General features: G+C 42.5%; 1 protein-coding gene across 5 annotated transcripts in view; it reads left to right on the forward strand.

Annotated features, from left to right (window-relative positions):
• The window catches only part of LOC117398836 (zinc finger protein 536-like), a 27,859-nt gene that overhangs the window by 1,674 nt on the left and 8,685 nt on the right, over positions 1-17,500 (forward strand). Inside the window, exons 1-4 of one of the 5 annotated variants that reach the window (XM_033997922.3) lie at positions 2,913-3,038; positions 15,317-15,434; positions 16,108-16,159; positions 16,263-17,500. The exon at positions 16,263-17,500 is cut by the window's right edge and continues 755 nt beyond it. In XM_033997922.3, coding sequence (XP_033853813.3) covers positions 16,266-17,500 — 1,235 coding nt within the window. In that variant the 5' untranslated portion in view covers positions 2,913-3,038; positions 15,317-15,434; positions 16,108-16,159; positions 16,263-16,265. Of the gene's footprint in view, positions 1-2,912; positions 3,039-9,433; positions 9,534-15,316; positions 15,435-16,107; positions 16,160-16,262 lie in introns of those variants that run through there. The other 4 variants (XM_059012401.1, XM_033997919.3, XM_033997920.3 and 1 more) reach the window with 4 other exon arrangements.

Genomic DNA, 17,500 nt, shown 5'->3' on the forward strand with positions numbered 1-17,500 from the left:
CATGAAGGTGGTGAGGGGATGGGATGGGCAGTCTAGTCATGTTGTTGAGGCAAAATCACTGGGATCCTTTAAGACCCGACTTGACAGAGTTCTGAGATCAATCACCTATTAGGAACTGGACTGGCTTAGATGGACCGAATGGCCTCCTCTCGTTTGTAAACGTTCTTATGTCCTATTGTACTGTTCCATGCACTTCCCAGACTCCCACTGTGTGTGTGTCTCTCCATGCTTCGCCCTATTCTTGCCTCACCATATGTTTTAAGTGAAGTGTTCCTATTAATGAGCCTTCTAACTCTTCATGTTAATCGCACAGCCCATTTAATTTGCATTTTTACACAATTACACATGCCAGGAAAGAGGCCAATAGGGAACCTTTGCAGAGTTTTATACAAAGGGAAAAGCTAAACGTATTGGAATGGAATGTAGTTTAAACATAGATATGCCTCTTTAGCCTAACCCTAACCCTAAACCTAACCCTAACCCTAACCCTAACCCTAACCCTAACCCCTAACCCTAACCCTAAACCGAAACCCTAAACCCAAACCCTCACCAAGGCCGTAGCCAGCCATGAAAAATCACAGAGGCACTTGGCCTCTGTATTTGTTGTAGACACTATGCTTAAGTTTGAAATCCTTATCGCTCAAACGTGAATTTTAACAGTGATGTCATTATCCAAATACCGAGAACTGTTTGCTAAAGTTTTTGTGTGATATTAATTATAATTTAAGATACTTGATTTAACTCCCTGTTCATTATAATATCACATTCATCAATAAAATGAGCTTAAGCGGGTTGACAAGACGGAGAGAGTTTAGCTGTGTGAGTTGTAAGCACATCATAACCAATGAGGGTTGCAGGTCTAGCTGTTCGGTTGACCAGTCGATTTGATTGACTGTTTGGTTGTGTTCTGATCTATACTCATGAATATGCATTTGACTTCTACTAATGTGATTGGCCAGCTGCGAGGCTCCATGCAAACCGCAGCCCAATGAACTCGACACTCAACTCAACTACCTGTGTCAATGACACACTGTCTGAAATAAACCTTGAAATATCCTACTTACTTCAAATGCAAAAGTCAAATGCTTCTAAATACACTGGATTGGATATTTAGAGTTTCTGTTTTTTGGGTTTAATTCTGAGTGTTATATGCTCAGAAATTTTATTTCGAGGCAAAGCAATGTGTAAAAGGAAATTAATAATTCTTAGTATGATTTTAAGAGAGGCCCGTGCCTCATAGCTGGCTATGGCTTTGCTCACCCCAACACTAGCACAAAGACCATACTGTAAAAAACACCATGGTCATCAACTTTTCAAAGTTAAATAGATCCCTGGTGATTTGCATAATCTAGTAGTTAATTAATTATTATTTGTTTATTTAGCAGACGCCTTTATCCAAGGCGACTTACAGAGACTAGGGTGTGTGAACCATGCATCAGCTGCAGAGTCACTTACAATTACGTCTCACCCGAAAGACGGAGCACAAGGAGGTTAAGTGACTTGCTCAGGGTCACACAATGAGTCAGTGGCTGAGGTGGGATTTGAACCGGGGACGTTCTGCTTACAAGCCCTTTTCTTTAACCACTGGACCACACAGCCTCCTAGTAGTGTAGTTTATAGTGTATTGTAGACTACAAATATGTTACATTTCAGTAAGAACCATTTAAAGTTTAAAGCTAGAGGATTTCATAAGAACATAAGAAAGTTTACAAACGAGAGGAGGCCATTCGGGCATCTTGCTCGTTTAGTTGTTAGTAGCTTATTGATCCCAGAATCTCATCAAGCAGCTTCTTGAAGGATCCCAGGGTGTCAGCTTCAACAACATTACTGGGAAGTTGGTTCCAGACCCTCACAATTCTCTGTCCTCAACATTATTCAAATACTGGGAACAAAGTAGAATGTACACATCAATACTAAACAGTACATTTTTTATAAGATAGTGGAAATTCTTTAAGCAACTAATGTATGTCAAAGAAAATAGAAAACAGAAAGGTTGGTGTTTCTTATGCGTTCCACTTAAAAACCGGACATCCGGGCTTGTTAAATCCTGCCAGACACAGATGCCAATTCCCAGACTGTCCAGGTCAAACCCAGAAAGGTGGCAACCCAAAGTCAATATAAGTTTGGATACAGTCGTGTGCAAATGTATTAGAGCACCCCGTTGCTTCTGTAGTTTTGATTGGTTGTGCATATGAAATCAAACCACTAATTACTGAGCGGAAATTGAAATTCTCACACCCTGAGGTTTGCATGCAGGTAGGTATATAAAGGATATAAATGACAAATATTGACGTGTTCTAATACACTTGCACACCCCTGTATATTCTCTCCCTGTCAAATAATGGAGTTTCCAGGAACTTTTCAAAAGTTCAAAGTTAAGAAAGTGTTATTTTTTGTAATAATGCATTTGAACATGGACGGTAACATGGAGCTCACTGAAAACCCCAACACAATATGCATCTGAATACAGTTCTCTTAAATAAGGTTGATATAATTCTGTTTTCTGTGGCAAACAACACGACTACAATTGAAAATAAGAAATAACTAAATCAATGGTTAAATAACATTTTTTCTATTAGAACTGCTCATTTTTTCCTCTCCCGGGAGCTCCTCTCATTTCGCAGTGAGCTGAAACATATCTGAACAATGCACGGACTGTTATAATGCAGATCACAGCACCAGATCAAGGGGTGGCTGGCAGCGGCATTGCTGTGTATTAATACTGAATTGAGAGAGAGAGAAAGGAAGATGGATCGCCTTGCATTATAAATGCTTTAAACACGGTGCTTGCTGGATGATAATTGCGTTTGCCCCCCCCCCCCCTCCTTCACTCCTCTCCCTCTCTCTATCAACACAATATCGTTGAAAAAATGCGTGAGAGACAGAGAGGGGAGGGAGGTGAAGGGACGGGGGGGGGGGGGGGGGGCAAGTACACCGAACTAAAGAGCTTTCTATTTCCCCCCTCGTAATGTATTTAATTCAACTGAAACGTAATCATGACGTGTCCCATTGCTAATCTCTTCGGTCGCTGTAGTGCTGTGAGTACCAATGTTACTTTTTCATTGCAATTTTTTTTTTTTAAATGATTTTTCATTTAACTAATATGTACCTAATTTCCACTAACACCCGGAGGGATTCTTCCTTATCGCGTTTGTGTTTCTTTCTTTACATTCCTTCGTCCTTTTCGTCTTATTTAGCTTTTTGTAGGGATCATCTTCAGCTAGCTATACAGCCGGCGGTTTTAATATTGTGCAGGCACACAGACACGCACACACACGCACACGCACACACACACACACACACTTTTTTTTTTTCTTTTCGTCTGTGTAATAGTAGTAGCAGGGTTAGATAAGAGAGGACACAGGCACGGGGGCTGTAGATGCAATTGCACAATCCTAACTCCGCAGAAAGAACAGCAATGGGGCTCCCCCTACACATTTGAAGTAGAGAGATTTGAGTTCCTAAGACAAGAAAGATGTCCGGAACCGGAGAACTTGATTTTAAAGAAAAAAAAAGGCTGAACTTTGTCTTAAGGGGAGAAACTATAAATGGATGGTGTGCATTTATTCAACTACTACATAGGCATTCGTCTTTGCATTATTATTATTATTATTATTATTATTATTATTATTATTATTATTATTATTATTATTGTTATTATTATTATTATTATTATTATTTTCAGTGTATTATCCTGTTTTTTTAAAGGGAGCGTAAAGGACTGTAGCGTTTTGAACATTTGCCGAACAGAAGTACTTTCTGTAGGGGATTTAGCACGGTAGTTCTTGCAGTTAGTGACCTAACATTACCTATATTGTACCCTTCCAGCACAACTTGCTCGGTCTCGTTGTAGTCGTACTATATTCGTTATACAGAATACCCGTGTAGCCGTGCAGGGCAATTGTGTATATTTCCTAAATTACTCTTTCTAACACTGGCGGGTATTTTGTGACCATGCCGCCAGCGATGCAGAGGGAGAGAGAGGGGGGGGGGGGGGGGGGGGGGTAACAAGTAGACAACGGGATACAAAATGAGGGCCACCATCAAGCCACATTTTTGTAATCTTTTGTTCTAACTCCTCGACTGTTAAAACCAGCGAGGCAGCGGTATGAAGGGTTAGCACAAGCCACTGTCGCATTGCATTCGATTATTTAAATTGATTTCCATAAACGAATGCACATAGAGCCGCTGGCCGCTAAACTCGATTGACGGCGAGCTGTTATTTATTTGAATATATTTCTTTTGTGTGCTCAATTGATTTTCTCTTGTGTGATGTACAGAATTGCACTTGACAAATATTTTGCACGCTGAGCATTTTTTTAAGGCACTTTAAAATAAAAAAAAGTGGATTTTTTTGTTTTTCTTGAATTCCAAAACATGTCTGCTTATTTCTAGTGTAAGTTGGTACATTATCAAACAAACAGGAAACAAGTTGTGTGTATCTGTGTACAGCGATCTAACGCACAGCTGAAGCATTTGCTTTTCCCCCTTTGTTTGGTGTGATTTTGGTTTTATTTTTGAGGTATTTGAGAGACCGTGAGAGTAATATTAAAATGAAAACATAATCCTAGCTTGTGCTGTTTAGTCCTTTTCTTAGATTTGAATCAGGGAGGACACGACTAAAGTCTTTAAAATCTTAAAAGGAGTTGACAAAGTTAACCCATACCAATACTTTAAACTCAGCACAGACCCCAGGACTACAGGACACAGTTGCAAATTAAGTGGCGACAGACTTAGGACAGAGGGAAGGAGAGTGAAAACCACCTTCTTTTTAAGCTAAAGAGGCGTATTTGTTCTTAAACTTCATTACGTTCCAGTGTTTTTAGCATGCGTGTTTCACTGTTGAAATGTATCACATAAATTAAGCACGTTCTGTGTAGAAAACTTTCCGAAGATTCCCTATAGGCTTCTTTTCCTGTTACGTGTAATTGTGTAAAAGTTCCAATATAATGGGCTATACAATTGAAGGATTAGAATGCCCCTTTATTCTGCTTGGCCGGTTCAGTGAACATGAAATGTCTTTAGACAGATATGAAAATAATTTAATGTTCAAGACATACAGACTTTGTGTATTTCCAACCCTGGCAGTTCTTCTAATGTTATATAATTATTGCCGCTAACATGATTACTAATAATATTGTTTTAAAGTCTTAAGAAATATTTGATAATTGCTTGATGACATTAAAGTATTGTGTCTTGATGTAAACAGACATGCAGCAGAACCTCAGAGTTACAAACACCAAACTGAACTGACCGCTCTACCAAACACCCCACTGTCAACCGGAATTATGCAGTCACTAAACCATGCGTGCAATGCAACGTGATAGACACTCCTAAAGCAGTATGCTGGTCATGAAGACGGCAAAATTACTGCACCAGCAGGCCGATTTCAAAGCAACTGCAGGCAATTTTACTAGGAACATTTTAGTTTTAAACAAAGCACAGGTTTTTTTTTTCAGCCGCATGACTGAAAATGCACTTTGTTAAAAAACACGCACAACGTTAACCCAGGTTTTCATGGACATTTAAATCTGTGTTTTTGCTACAATAGTGATTTCAGTGGTAGCCTTTTTCCATTCATAATAATCCGGTTTTAAAGACTTTAGAACCATAACAGAGTGAGTATTGCATCACTTTGCTGTATCCTTGTGTGATTCTCCAGATTGAGGGTGTGTGCACATTTATTAAAAACTCCATTTCAGGGTTACAGAAAGTTCAGACTTCTGAACATCCTCCATTCCCAAGGGGTTCAGAACTCCGAGGTTCTGCTGTAGTTGTATAAGTAGTGCTGTCACTTTCGTTTAAATAAAGGTGGGTGGTTCAAAGAGGTTTTTAAGCTAACGCTGATGGATATGGAAGTGATATTTGGACTCCTGTACTAGTTGGATCAGCCTGTGATTTATATTCCCCCCCACTGGCTTCCTCAGCTAAACGGGTGTCAGGTGGGAGAAGGAAAGTTCAGGGAAAGGTGAAACCAGGGAAATGAATTCAAGCTGTAGGGAACTCTGCCATGCTGTAGCAGCCGTGGCTAAGAGCTGAAACCACGATTTACAACCAGAGACAAAACCCACGCAACAAGCAGCCCCCCCCCCGTCAGAGATCTTTCTATCCTTTTTTTAAGCTTGCTTTCAGCTGTACAGTGAAACTAAAAAACAGAAAAAAGGGAGCAGCTGTTCAAAGGTTCTACAAAAGAGGTGTATATAGATGATTCCCTGGTTGTCCTTAATTTACAGTCAAAGGGACTCTTGCTGGTGGGGCTGACAGCAGCTTAGAAGGCTGTCTTGAAGGGCTGGGTAGAACCCAGAATTTTCTATAACTGCGTATGGTTACACTATTTCTTAGATATTTCACTTATAGAGAGGTCCACGACAAGATTGCACCAGGCTGCTGTTTTTTTTTTTAATTCTTTATTAAAGATGTTATTTTTAAACTCTGTAGAAAAATCCTTATATATATGATTATGTATTTATTTAATTATTGTTATTATCATTATTTATATAGTATTATTTATTTTTTGCATAGTTAAGACACTCCTTTGCAGATTGTGGGGTAGTGGTTTGTGGGGTAGTGTTTTGTGACCTGTTACAAGGAGGTTAAGTGACTTGCTCAGGGTCACACAGTGAGTCAGTGGCTGAGGTGGGATTTGAACCAGGGATCTCCTGGTTACAAGCCCTTTTCTTTAACCACTGGACCACACAGCCTCCTTGTTGTAGGACTGCATGGTTTTATAATGCTGTATAGTGTGGTCCTGCCAGCTTTTCCCTATGTGCAGTACAGCAAGGCTCTGCCCAGCACACATCACGCAATGGCAGTGTATGACACTTCATTCTTAGATATACACATCAGTTCAAAAAAGCTGTAGTTCCGGGTTTTATAGTGTCCAATTGTGTTGTCTCACAGTCATTGCCCTTTGCATGGGTAGAGAGGCTCAGTTATATTATAAAGACACTATATTATAAACTTTGCCTTCTAAGGATCCCTGTGTATCCAGATCACGCTCCCTCCTGCAACAATGCTGGTTTTCTGTTCACACGGCACAGCACTCATTTCGATCACCAGTGTCTGTTGCAGGTGGGACCATGAACTGGATACGCGGCGAGGCTTAGACGAAAAATTCTCTATTTTTTCCGGTCAGGGGAGCAAAAGAAAAATAGTAAAACAAATATATTGAGAATGAAATCGCTGTGATATGGACAACACAAGGGATATAGCAAAGGTAGAGTAATCATTGCAGGGGGTTCTGTAACAATCTTTGTAAACAGGGATCCTACAGGTTAATTGTATTACTAGGTGATGCAGTAGTAGTCTATACTTATGGTCCTTGACATATTGCTGTATTTGATTTGGAAAAGCTTTGAGAACCAACTTTAAAAACAGCAAAATGTGGAAAAAAAAAGTTTTGTTGGACTTTGAGATAGGATATTTAGTAGTACTCCATGTTTATTCTCAGGTTGGCTCTTGGTAACCATGCTAATTAGCGCCTCAAAATGGCAGTAGTTGAAAAACAAAAAGCAATAAGAGGCTTGGAAAATGATGTTCTTGACCTCTGTAGCAGTGGCATGCCCACCCTACTTTCACAGCCAAGCAGTGTTCATTGTGGGAGGAAGCTGGTGTGCCTACTGCTAAACCAGGCTTTTGGGGAATGTCAACAAACTAGGCCCGCTTTCTGAAAAGTTCACAGGCAAGGCAGAACTATGGAGGAATATTCTTAACAGACGCAATGGAAGTATTCAAATTAAAAAGGAGCTCTGTATACCTCAAGATCTGCCATTTATCTCCTTTATATACCTGCCTGCATGAAAACCTCTGGCTGTGAGAATTTCCATTTTGTGTCAGTAATCAGTGATATAGAAACAATAGGCACTTGTGTGTGAAAATGTTAGACTGCTTTTTGCTTTAATTAGGCATCTTAAACAACTTCTAAAAAGTCTCCTGCATTTAACCATGTGTGGCTATTTTCTCTTACTATTTTAAATGAATTGCACATGTGGCCCGTTAAAGTCATCAATTAAATGAGACAGTCACTAGTTTGCCTATTTTGACAGTTTTCCAAGATTTTCAGTTGCAGCGGTTTCATTTCATATGCACGACAAATCAAAACTACAGAAGCAGCGGAGCGTTGTAATAAATGGGCTCACTGCTGTATACTTAGAGAGCTGCTTGACAAAGAGTAAGTCAGGTACATTAGAAAAGGAGACAATTATAGCAGGTAGCTAAAACAGAATTTTATACAGCTCTGTTTTACAGAATTTTATTCTGTAAAACATATTTATAACGATCGCAAAGATTCTTAAAAACAGGAATGCAGTTTTGAGTGCCCATCACAACTCTCAAGTGGCTTCTACTACTAATAGAATGTGTACAGGAATGTACAAGAACTCAGCAGAGATCTTAAGCTGTGGTTGCTTGGTTTGTTAGATTATTGATGAAGTCCTGATAATGTCAACTCTGCTTATTGTCCTAATTTACGGTCAGTGCGGTCACTGTATATGTGCAGCTGCGGCCAAATGATTAGCATCATCTAGAATCTTAGGATTGAGACATACTTAAAAGAAAATCTACATATGAACATAATTGTCATATTTTATTTAACATCATGTAATCAAAGAAACTACAAAATGATATCGCAAAAAAAAAAAAGTCTACCGGAAGCCATAATAGCAGTGCAGTAGTATTTCATGTTAGATTTCGAAATGTCACATTTAAAAAAATATATATATTCATTAAGTATATGGGAAAACGACAAAGCGGTGTGTAATTCAATACGTTAACGCAACATTATTCAGCAGGTTTCATTCGACTTTATGAAACATAATGAGTTAATTCGATAGGGGTGATGCAAAACTTTTGTCCAGAGCTGTATTAAAACACTCTTAATGTGGACCAAGGCAACCAAACATTTCTGTTTTTTCAAACCAGTTTGCTACCCAAGGTTATCTCTAAAGTGATCCTTTCGTATGGCTGTGTCAGTGCACATCCACCCCCACTTCATCCCCCATTGGGGATATGCAATAACTGTAGCGGCTATACTGTTACCAATGGTTTGATATTGCTAATAATAGCTACTCTTCTGTTTCACAAACAATAGCAGCTATACTGCTGTAGGAAACAGTGTTTTGTACTGATTAAAGAACCTACATTATACAGTGTTCTGTATTACAGACACAAAATACACACAGTGTTTGGAATTTCAATCTACATACAGCACCCTAGCTTTTACACAGTGTTTGGTTCTAATATCTAGTACCAGTGGAGTTTTTTTTTTTTTTGTCATCTTCCCTGTTGGATTGTGATTGGGGTGCTTTCCCCTGGAAAGATGATGGTTGGCCAGCCTGTGGGCACCAGCTGATGTGATTAGCATTCCCTGGCAAGCGGCCAGTTGGCCCGTGCCCCAGTTGGCAGGGCTGATGGGTGCAGATGGAGAGAGAGATGAGGAGACTGCCGCAGTTCAGAATGAGCGAGTGGGGGAGGGGAGCGGGAGAGAGAAAGAGGGCACTGCCACCCAAATGACTGCCTTCGAACAAAGAGCCCAGGTCTGTGTCTTTGTAGATATTGTTATAGTTTCAATTTCTTTTTAATAAACCAGGCAGGGCTTGGCAAATTTTGCACCAAAAAACAAACAAACAAAAAAAAAAAACACAGAAAAAATAACACCACTCGCCCAAACAAAACCAGCTTGACTAATTCAATATACATTCCGTTTGTGGCTTATATTAAAATGGCTGATATTTGTTTTACATGATGTTCCCAGCTGGAAGAAGTATTGGTCTTAATAATAATGTACTGATTAATATAATTAACTCCTGGACTCGAGGGAGCACCCTTTCTCTTAGGAGGGTTAGGGGAGGGAGGGAGGGAGCAGTTCAGTCTCCATGCCTCACGTGTGCCCTGGACTGGAGGGAGCACCCTTTCTCTCAGGGGGGTTGAGGGGAGGGAGGGAGCAGTTCAGTCCACACTAAACCAATTGTGCCAGGTAGTTTTGTGTTGTTTGTGTGTGTGGGGGTATTTTTAATGTTAACCAGAAATCCCATGTAAAAACAGTACATGGACACGCAGCAGCAAAGAGAGCATGCTTGGGGGTGCTGTTGGAAGAAACAGAAGTTGAGATCTTGCTGTTTTATAATAAAGGTAAAAGGTTTTTTTTCAGCAGGCTGCGGTCTTGAGTAACACTTGCCAGCTTCCTTTCCTGCCATGGAAAGTCTGTGTGTCAGATGAATGCAAAGCTGGTATGCTGTGAATCTGAGGCATTTCGTTGAGTGCTGTGAGAAACCGGACGGCTTTGTTAGTTTGTTCTCTCTTCGCTGTTCGGAACAGAAGTTCATTTCTCCGGTTCAGTGTTGCTCATTGTATTGAGGTCCCAGCAGGAACTCTGCAGGCTGGTTAACACACTTGCCCTTCACCTCCTGGTTTGAGTGACTCTGCACTCGGTGGACATCAACCCACATAACAAAACCACCACACAATTCAGCACAATTGATACTGCAAGCTGTCACTGTCCAGGGCAGGCTTGAGGCATGGAGCTTAAACTGCTCCCTCCCTAACCTCCCTAAGAGAAAGGGTGCTCCCTCCAGTCCAGGGCAGGCTTGAGACATGGAGACTGAACTGCTCCCTCACCCCTCAAGAGAAAGGGTGCTCCCTCCAGTCAAGGGCTGACTTGAGGCATGGACACTGAACTGCTCCCTCCCTCACCCCCCTAAGAGGAAGGGTGCTCCCTCCAGTCCAGGGCAGGCTTGAAGCATGGAGACTGAACTGCTCCCTCCCTCACCCCCCTAAGAGGAAGGGTGCTCCCTCCAGTCCAGGGCAGGCTTGAAGCATGGAGACTGAACTGCTCCCTCCCTCACCCCCCTAAGGGAAAGGGTGCTCCCTCCAGTACAGGACTAGAGGGCACAGTTGGAATTTAATTGGAGAAAGATGGAGGGAACTTGAAGTCCTGAAATCAATTGGCTACTAGTAACCAGACAAGCTCAGATTGGCCGACTGACCTCTCGTTCGTAAATGTTCTTATGTAACGAACCCCATGTGAAAAAGCATCTGAGACCTTGGTCGAGGGATGTGCGCTGCATGTAACTCTGTGGCATCCCTTTAACAGTAAAGTGGGCAATCATTTCCACTGTAATTAATCTTTATTTGCTTGCAACTGCTTCTCCCTGTTCCCACTGCCTGCACTTCTCTCCCTGTGAATCTGGGCGGTCTCGCTGGCTGCACTAGTAGGATGCTTTGCCGTTGTTTCCTCTGGAAGTCTTTAAACAATTAGCACTGACCTCAGGCCAGGCGCTCCGAGGTTTGGGAGTGTTAGAGCAGTCTGCCAGCACGCTCGTGTGCTCCCCCCCCTCTCTCTCTCCTTCCCTGTCTGTCTCTGTCTCTGCTGGAATCCCCAGTGAAGACAACCTTGGCCAAAACAGGAGGGGGAGGGAATGGAGGGGCTAGGAGTTTCTTAATGTGTACTCTGATATTCAATAGTAACAACATGGCAATGCATCAAGCATGATAACAGATAGGACTGTAAACTAAAGTTAAGTAGTGAGTGGCAAAGGGACAAGAATGGGCAAGGATGTTTTTTGTGTTATGAGTTACTGTTTGCATCTTATTAAAGTTCATGGTGAGTCATAGTGAAGCAAGAACAGATAATGCATGCATGACCCCCTTTTAAAGAAATTTAGTAATTCATGTAGTTTTGATACGAACCAGTCACACTGCCTGCAATGCGATGGGGTGACACTGAAGCGATGGTGTCTGTTTTTGCGTTTTTTTGTCGCGCGACAGGTAGGGAACTGACCGATCAGAAGAGAGTGGTGTGATAGTGTTGTCTTTATCGCAGGAAAAATCGCATCGCGTCCGGTGTGAATAGGCCTTTACCAAAAATAACTATTACTGTACACACACAGTATACAAATCATAATAATGCTTCAGCAAACTTTAAGCACAACAGTGTCTCATCATCAGAATCGTTCCCTGTTATTGACACAAGTTTGTTTAGACCATTCCCATGGAAAGACTTGTTCGTACCATACCTGCCTGGATTCAGGTGCTTTCGGTCGGCATTCAGGGTTTCCTCTGCCTTGCATTTGTGGCCATCTTTTCTTTCTAGAATGTCTTGACCAGTTTGCCTGTTGAGTTTTTCACTTAGCATGTTTTGAAGAGATAGCTTGCTGTGTGGACGTTTAGAGATTTCTTTTCTGTGCGACAACTGCAAGCAAAAAATAAATATGTTCCGATGGCATCTTTATACTATTGTAACAACCCTTGTTCTACCAACGTCCCTAATACAAAACTAAACCGAATCTATGCAGCCTAAAACAAAGAAGAATTTAGAGGAGTTCTGAATGTCTTTTAAATCATAATTTAGAAATGCAGTGATAGTGTAGAACAGCGGGAAGGAGACTCTTCTTCACACAGAGAGTGGTGAGGGGATGGAATGGGTTACCTAGTCATGTTGCTGAATGAGACTCTTCTTCACACAGAGAGTGGTGAGGGGATGGAATGGGTTACCTAGTCATGTTGCTGAAGGAGACTCTTCTTCACACAGAGAGTGGTGAGGGGATGGAATGGGTTACCTAGTCATGTTGCTGAAGGAGACTCTTCTTCACACAGAGAGTGGTGAGGGGATGGAATGGGTTACCTAGTCATGTTGTTGAAGGAGACTCTTCTTCACACAGAGAGTGGTGAGGGGAGGGAATGGGCTGCCTAGTCATGTTGCTGAAGGAGACTCTTCTTCACACAGAGAGTGGTGAGGGGATGGAATGGGTTATCTAGTCATGTTGCTGAAGGAGACTCTTCTTCACACAGAGAGTGGTGAGGGGATGGAATGGGTTACCTAGTCATGTTGCTGAAGGAGACTCTTCTTCACACAGAGAGTGGTGAGGGGATGGAATGGGTTACCTAGTCATGTTGTTGAAGGAGACTCTTCTTCATACAGAGAGTGGTGAGGGGATGGAATGGGCTGCCTAGTCATGTTGCTGAAGGAGACTCTTCTTCACACAGAGAGTGGTGAGGGGAGGGAATGGGTTACCTAGTCATGTTGCTGAAGGAGACTCTTCTTCACACAGAGAGTGGTGAGGGGATGGAATGGGCTGCCTAGTCATGTTGCTGAAGGAGACTCTTCTTCACACAGAGAGTGGTGAGGGGAGGGAATGGGTTACCTAGTCATGTTGTTGAGAATCACCGAGATCTTTAAAAGCGATTCTAACTAGCAAAATAATTCCATAACTCTTCCAAATTGTGTTTTCCCTTTCATCATACCATGTGTTTCCCCTAACAGATATCCTGTTTTAAAATGAAAGCACACGTGTGCTATATTGTGTCTCTTTCTCAACTGCACATTTAAGACCTACTTTGCTCGGGATGTACAAGGAAGTCATTGATGAGATTATTTTTTTTCTAAGCTTCGTTTGCTTTAAGAGCTAATTTTTAAGAATGGACTCCTCTCATTCGAAAATTCTTCCATACAGATCTATTACATCCCCATTGCAGTGTCTTTTAAAGATCATTTGAGAAGGGTTTATTTGGCAATACCGTCCCATTGCAGCTGTTTCAACAAACGTTAAAATTAGAACGGTTCATATCTGAGGCTGCGTTTTAGCCTCAGGGTCGACTCGTTGCTGACTGACATCTGCGCCTGCTGAGCTGCTGCTGAGATTCGTGGTTGATTATGTGTTTTTCACCTCTTATTTCTTGTGTTTGATGTTTGCTGTGGTGCTGTGAGCTTCTTGCCAGCTCCTCGTTGGAAATGAGAATTTATTCTCAATGTGGATAAATAAAGGGTTTGATTGATTGACGATGGTAGAGCCGAAGAGAAAGAGTTAGTGCCATGGTCTTTGAAGATCATCTGGGATTGCTAATATATTTAGCATTCTGTGATGTCGTTCTACCTGTGGCAGCTCAATCCATGCAGTTCCATTGAAGACAGTTTGGTACAGGCTTTTTCTTGATGTCGAATTGCTTTTACCGTGCTGGAGCTGTAGAGAGCTCCCTGGGAACTGACTGTGCTCCTGCAGGAAGGGTGTGTGAGGAAGTGGAACTGCTCTCGCCCATCCTGTCAGAGGAGAACACGTTCTCCACACTGTTTAGAAAACTCACTCACAAGTTTGTTGTTTTCATGCCAGTGATCTGGTGGTTTCATTGTCAAAACCTGCTCAGGTGCTTTTTGGTACAGTGCCCGGCTCTACAGCTGTGGCCAAAAGTTTTGCATCCCCTAGAATTTTAGAATTGAGACAATAAAAAAAAAAAAAACTATATGAACATAATTGTTTTTATTTAACATCATAAAGAAACTACCAGAAGTCTACCAGAAGCCGTATTAGTAGTTCTGTATTTCATGTTAGATTTCGAAATGCTTTGATTTTTGTCAGTTTTGTGTTAAGTATATGGTGTGTAATTCAATATGTTAATGGAACATTAGTCAGCTGGTTTCGTTCGACTTTATGAAGCAAAATTAGTTCATTCTATAGGGCGATGCAAAACTTTTGACCACAGCTGTTTGGGCTTCGCATTTACAATTTAGAATCATTTGACGGGGTGGATGTCAGTTATATTCAGGGTTAAAGTGTTTTACAGGAACCAGAACCAAGGGACACAGTTGGAAATTAAGTGGAGATAAAGTTAAGTCAAAGGGAAGGAGACACTGCTTCACACAAAGAGTGGTGAGGGGATGGAATAGGATACCTAGCTATGTTGTTGAGACAGAATCACTTGGATCCTTTGATCTGGAGAAAGTTTTGAGATCAATCAGCTACTGGGAACCGGAGGAGTATAGATGGGCTGAACTGCCTCCTCTCATTTTCTAGCTTTTTGAAAAAAATGAAAGTAAAATTATAAAGCATAGCAGAGATGGGAAACATGGAACAGTTGTACATGCAGAAAGGTCTTACAGTCCCACATTTATTTGATGTGTTCTAACGCAATCCAAGCTCCCAATTATATAAATACTGAGGCTTTTATAACTTTGCAAAAACGCATCCTTATATTATGCTCTCTACCACCTAATTTACATTCATGCATCTCTAGCAACTTCTGGTAGACTGCCATGCACTGTATATTGTGAAGTCAATTGCTTTTTTGATCATTAACTAATTCGATTTAAAACCCCATTTGGATGAAACAAAAATATATTTGGCAGAACTGATTTGCAGTTATATGTTCTGAATGACCTGAAATGATGATGTGTTAGCCTGATGAATTTTCCCATGTCGAGGCTGTGTGAATGGGGTTGCAGTGTTCATATTGTCTCTCGACACTGGTTTGGAATTTCAATGGGTTTTCCACATGGAGAAATAACGGTTGCTCTCGATTTTTGAACCCATTCTGCTTTTTGTTTCAGAACGAGAATGTTGCTGAGGGTAAAGGCAGTCTAGAAAACTGCATACACCGTCTGCCCCGTGTGACACATCTCATCCAATCAGCACACTGGGTTGGAGCATGTGACCTGGATCTCTGCGGTAAGTAATCGCAATAGATCCGATATATATTCCATATTCCTCCACTTGCCCATATCTGTATGTCACTTCATTATAATGGGGAGTTTAGTGCCTCTGACGTGAACATTCTCAGCCTCCCATTCAGTTCTGTCCGAAAAAGAGAATAGGGGAGAAAATTAGCCAAGCTAAGGGAATAAAATCATCATTACCAGTAGCAGCTGTTTTTATTACGTTTGTCTTAAGACACTGGAGATAACGTAGATTTACGGATAGTAACGTTGTATTAACCAGCTCTCTAGATCAAAAGACCTTTTACTGTATAATATTCTCGTTATCCTAAAACAAACTTAAAACACTCCTTTAAGTCAATCATTCAGTCGAATCCTTTATTTATCCAGATGAGTCAATTGAAAACAAATTCTCGTTTCCAAGGACGACCTGGCAAGAGGCTCACACCGTCTCAGCAAACGACATCAAACACAATAAATAAGAGGCACAAAACACAATCATAAAACTAAGCAAACAAACGCAGCTGAGACGTTATTCACATTCTTGAAATGGTGCTGGTGCTCAACAGCAAATTATGTAAACATGTATTCAGAAACAAAACAAAAAACTAGACATCTGTTTCACTGTATTGCCCCCACAATAGGCAGAACATTGTCTAATCCTGTAGATTCACATTTATTTCTAGATTCGTTTGGCTTCACTTGTGATTATGCCAGCTAACACCCTGTAAAAATAAGGTAATTAAAGACTGTCTCAAAATAAATGCGTAACTACAATGTGGCTGAGGGGGTACACACACTGAATAATCCCAGACTCTCGATTTCTCTTTCTTTTCTTCAGAGAATGGAAATATCTGCATACTCCCCCGACTGCCTCCCAGCTTTCCCTGAGCTCGACGCACTTCATCCTCCCAAACAGCAGGAGGCTCTCTCCCCGGATGAGCCGCTTCCCTCTCCTCTGATCATGCAGGACTGCAGCCCTGGGGCGATGTCCCCTGAGGACAGAGAGACACTGGAACCCTTCCCCCCTCACCCAGCTTTCCTCCTGGGGGAACCAGATGAAGACCCAAGCTTGGACAGCCCTGACCCGGAAGAGATCCTCGCTCTGGGGCTCCAGAACTCCTGCCCCAGCCCGCCAGGGCCCCTCTCATTAGGGGTGCAGGAAGGCAGCACGGTCCCTGCTGGGATTCTAGGCTTTGGCATCCCGTGTTTCAGTCCCAGGGCTCTGGAAGCTGCCATGTCCTTGGATGGTGACCGGGACCCCAGTTTTGATGACGAATTGGATCTCCAGCAGTTTCACAACGGCCAGGGGGGCGTGGCAGACTCTGTGGACAGCGAGGGCAACCCCAGAAGGGCGCGGAAGTACCCGTGCAGGGTGTGTGGGAAGCGCTTTCGCTTCAACAGCATCCTCTCGCTGCACATGCGCATCCACACAGGAGAGAAGCCCTTTGTTTGCCCCTATTGCGGCCACCGAGCGGCCCAGAAGGGCAACCTGAAGATCCATTTAAGGACCCACAGACCCGACACTGGGGATGACGTGCCAGGGGACCCAGGAATGAAAGCGAACGATGGAAGCCCAATCCTCGTGGAGTTGGTAGAACGAGCCAGCCAGAGAGGACAGAGTCTTACCAAAGCTATTGAAACTCCTCCCCCAGTGCCTCCGGCTGTTCTATCTCCTCCCTCTCCCTCTCCCTCTCCCCTCACTCTGTCCGGCTTCCGCTGCACGTCCTGCAAGGGGAAGTTCCGTACGGCTGCAGAGCTAGCACGCCACGTGAGGATCCTCCACAACCCGTACAAGTGCAGCCTCTGCTTCTTCTCCGCCGCCTTGGAGGAAGACCTGGTGGCGCACGTGGCAGGAGAACATCTCGCCGGATTAGCAGAACCAGCAGCCGTCGAGACGCCCATGATCGCCTCCGCTCCACAGCCACCACTGCCCCCTCCCCTGGCCGCGTTGCCTCCTGCTTTCAAATGCGAGGTGTGCGGCCAGGCCTTCACCCAGTCCTGGTTTCTGAAGGGACACATGCGGAAGCACAAGGATTCCTTGGATCACAAATGCCAAGTCTGCGGAAGAGGCTTCAA

This window comes from Acipenser ruthenus, chromosome 44, assembly GCF_902713425.1.
Source record: "Acipenser ruthenus chromosome 44, fAciRut3.2 maternal haplotype, whole genome shotgun sequence".
In the NCBI taxonomy this organism is placed as follows: domain Eukaryota; kingdom Metazoa; phylum Chordata; class Actinopteri; order Acipenseriformes; family Acipenseridae; genus Acipenser; species Acipenser ruthenus.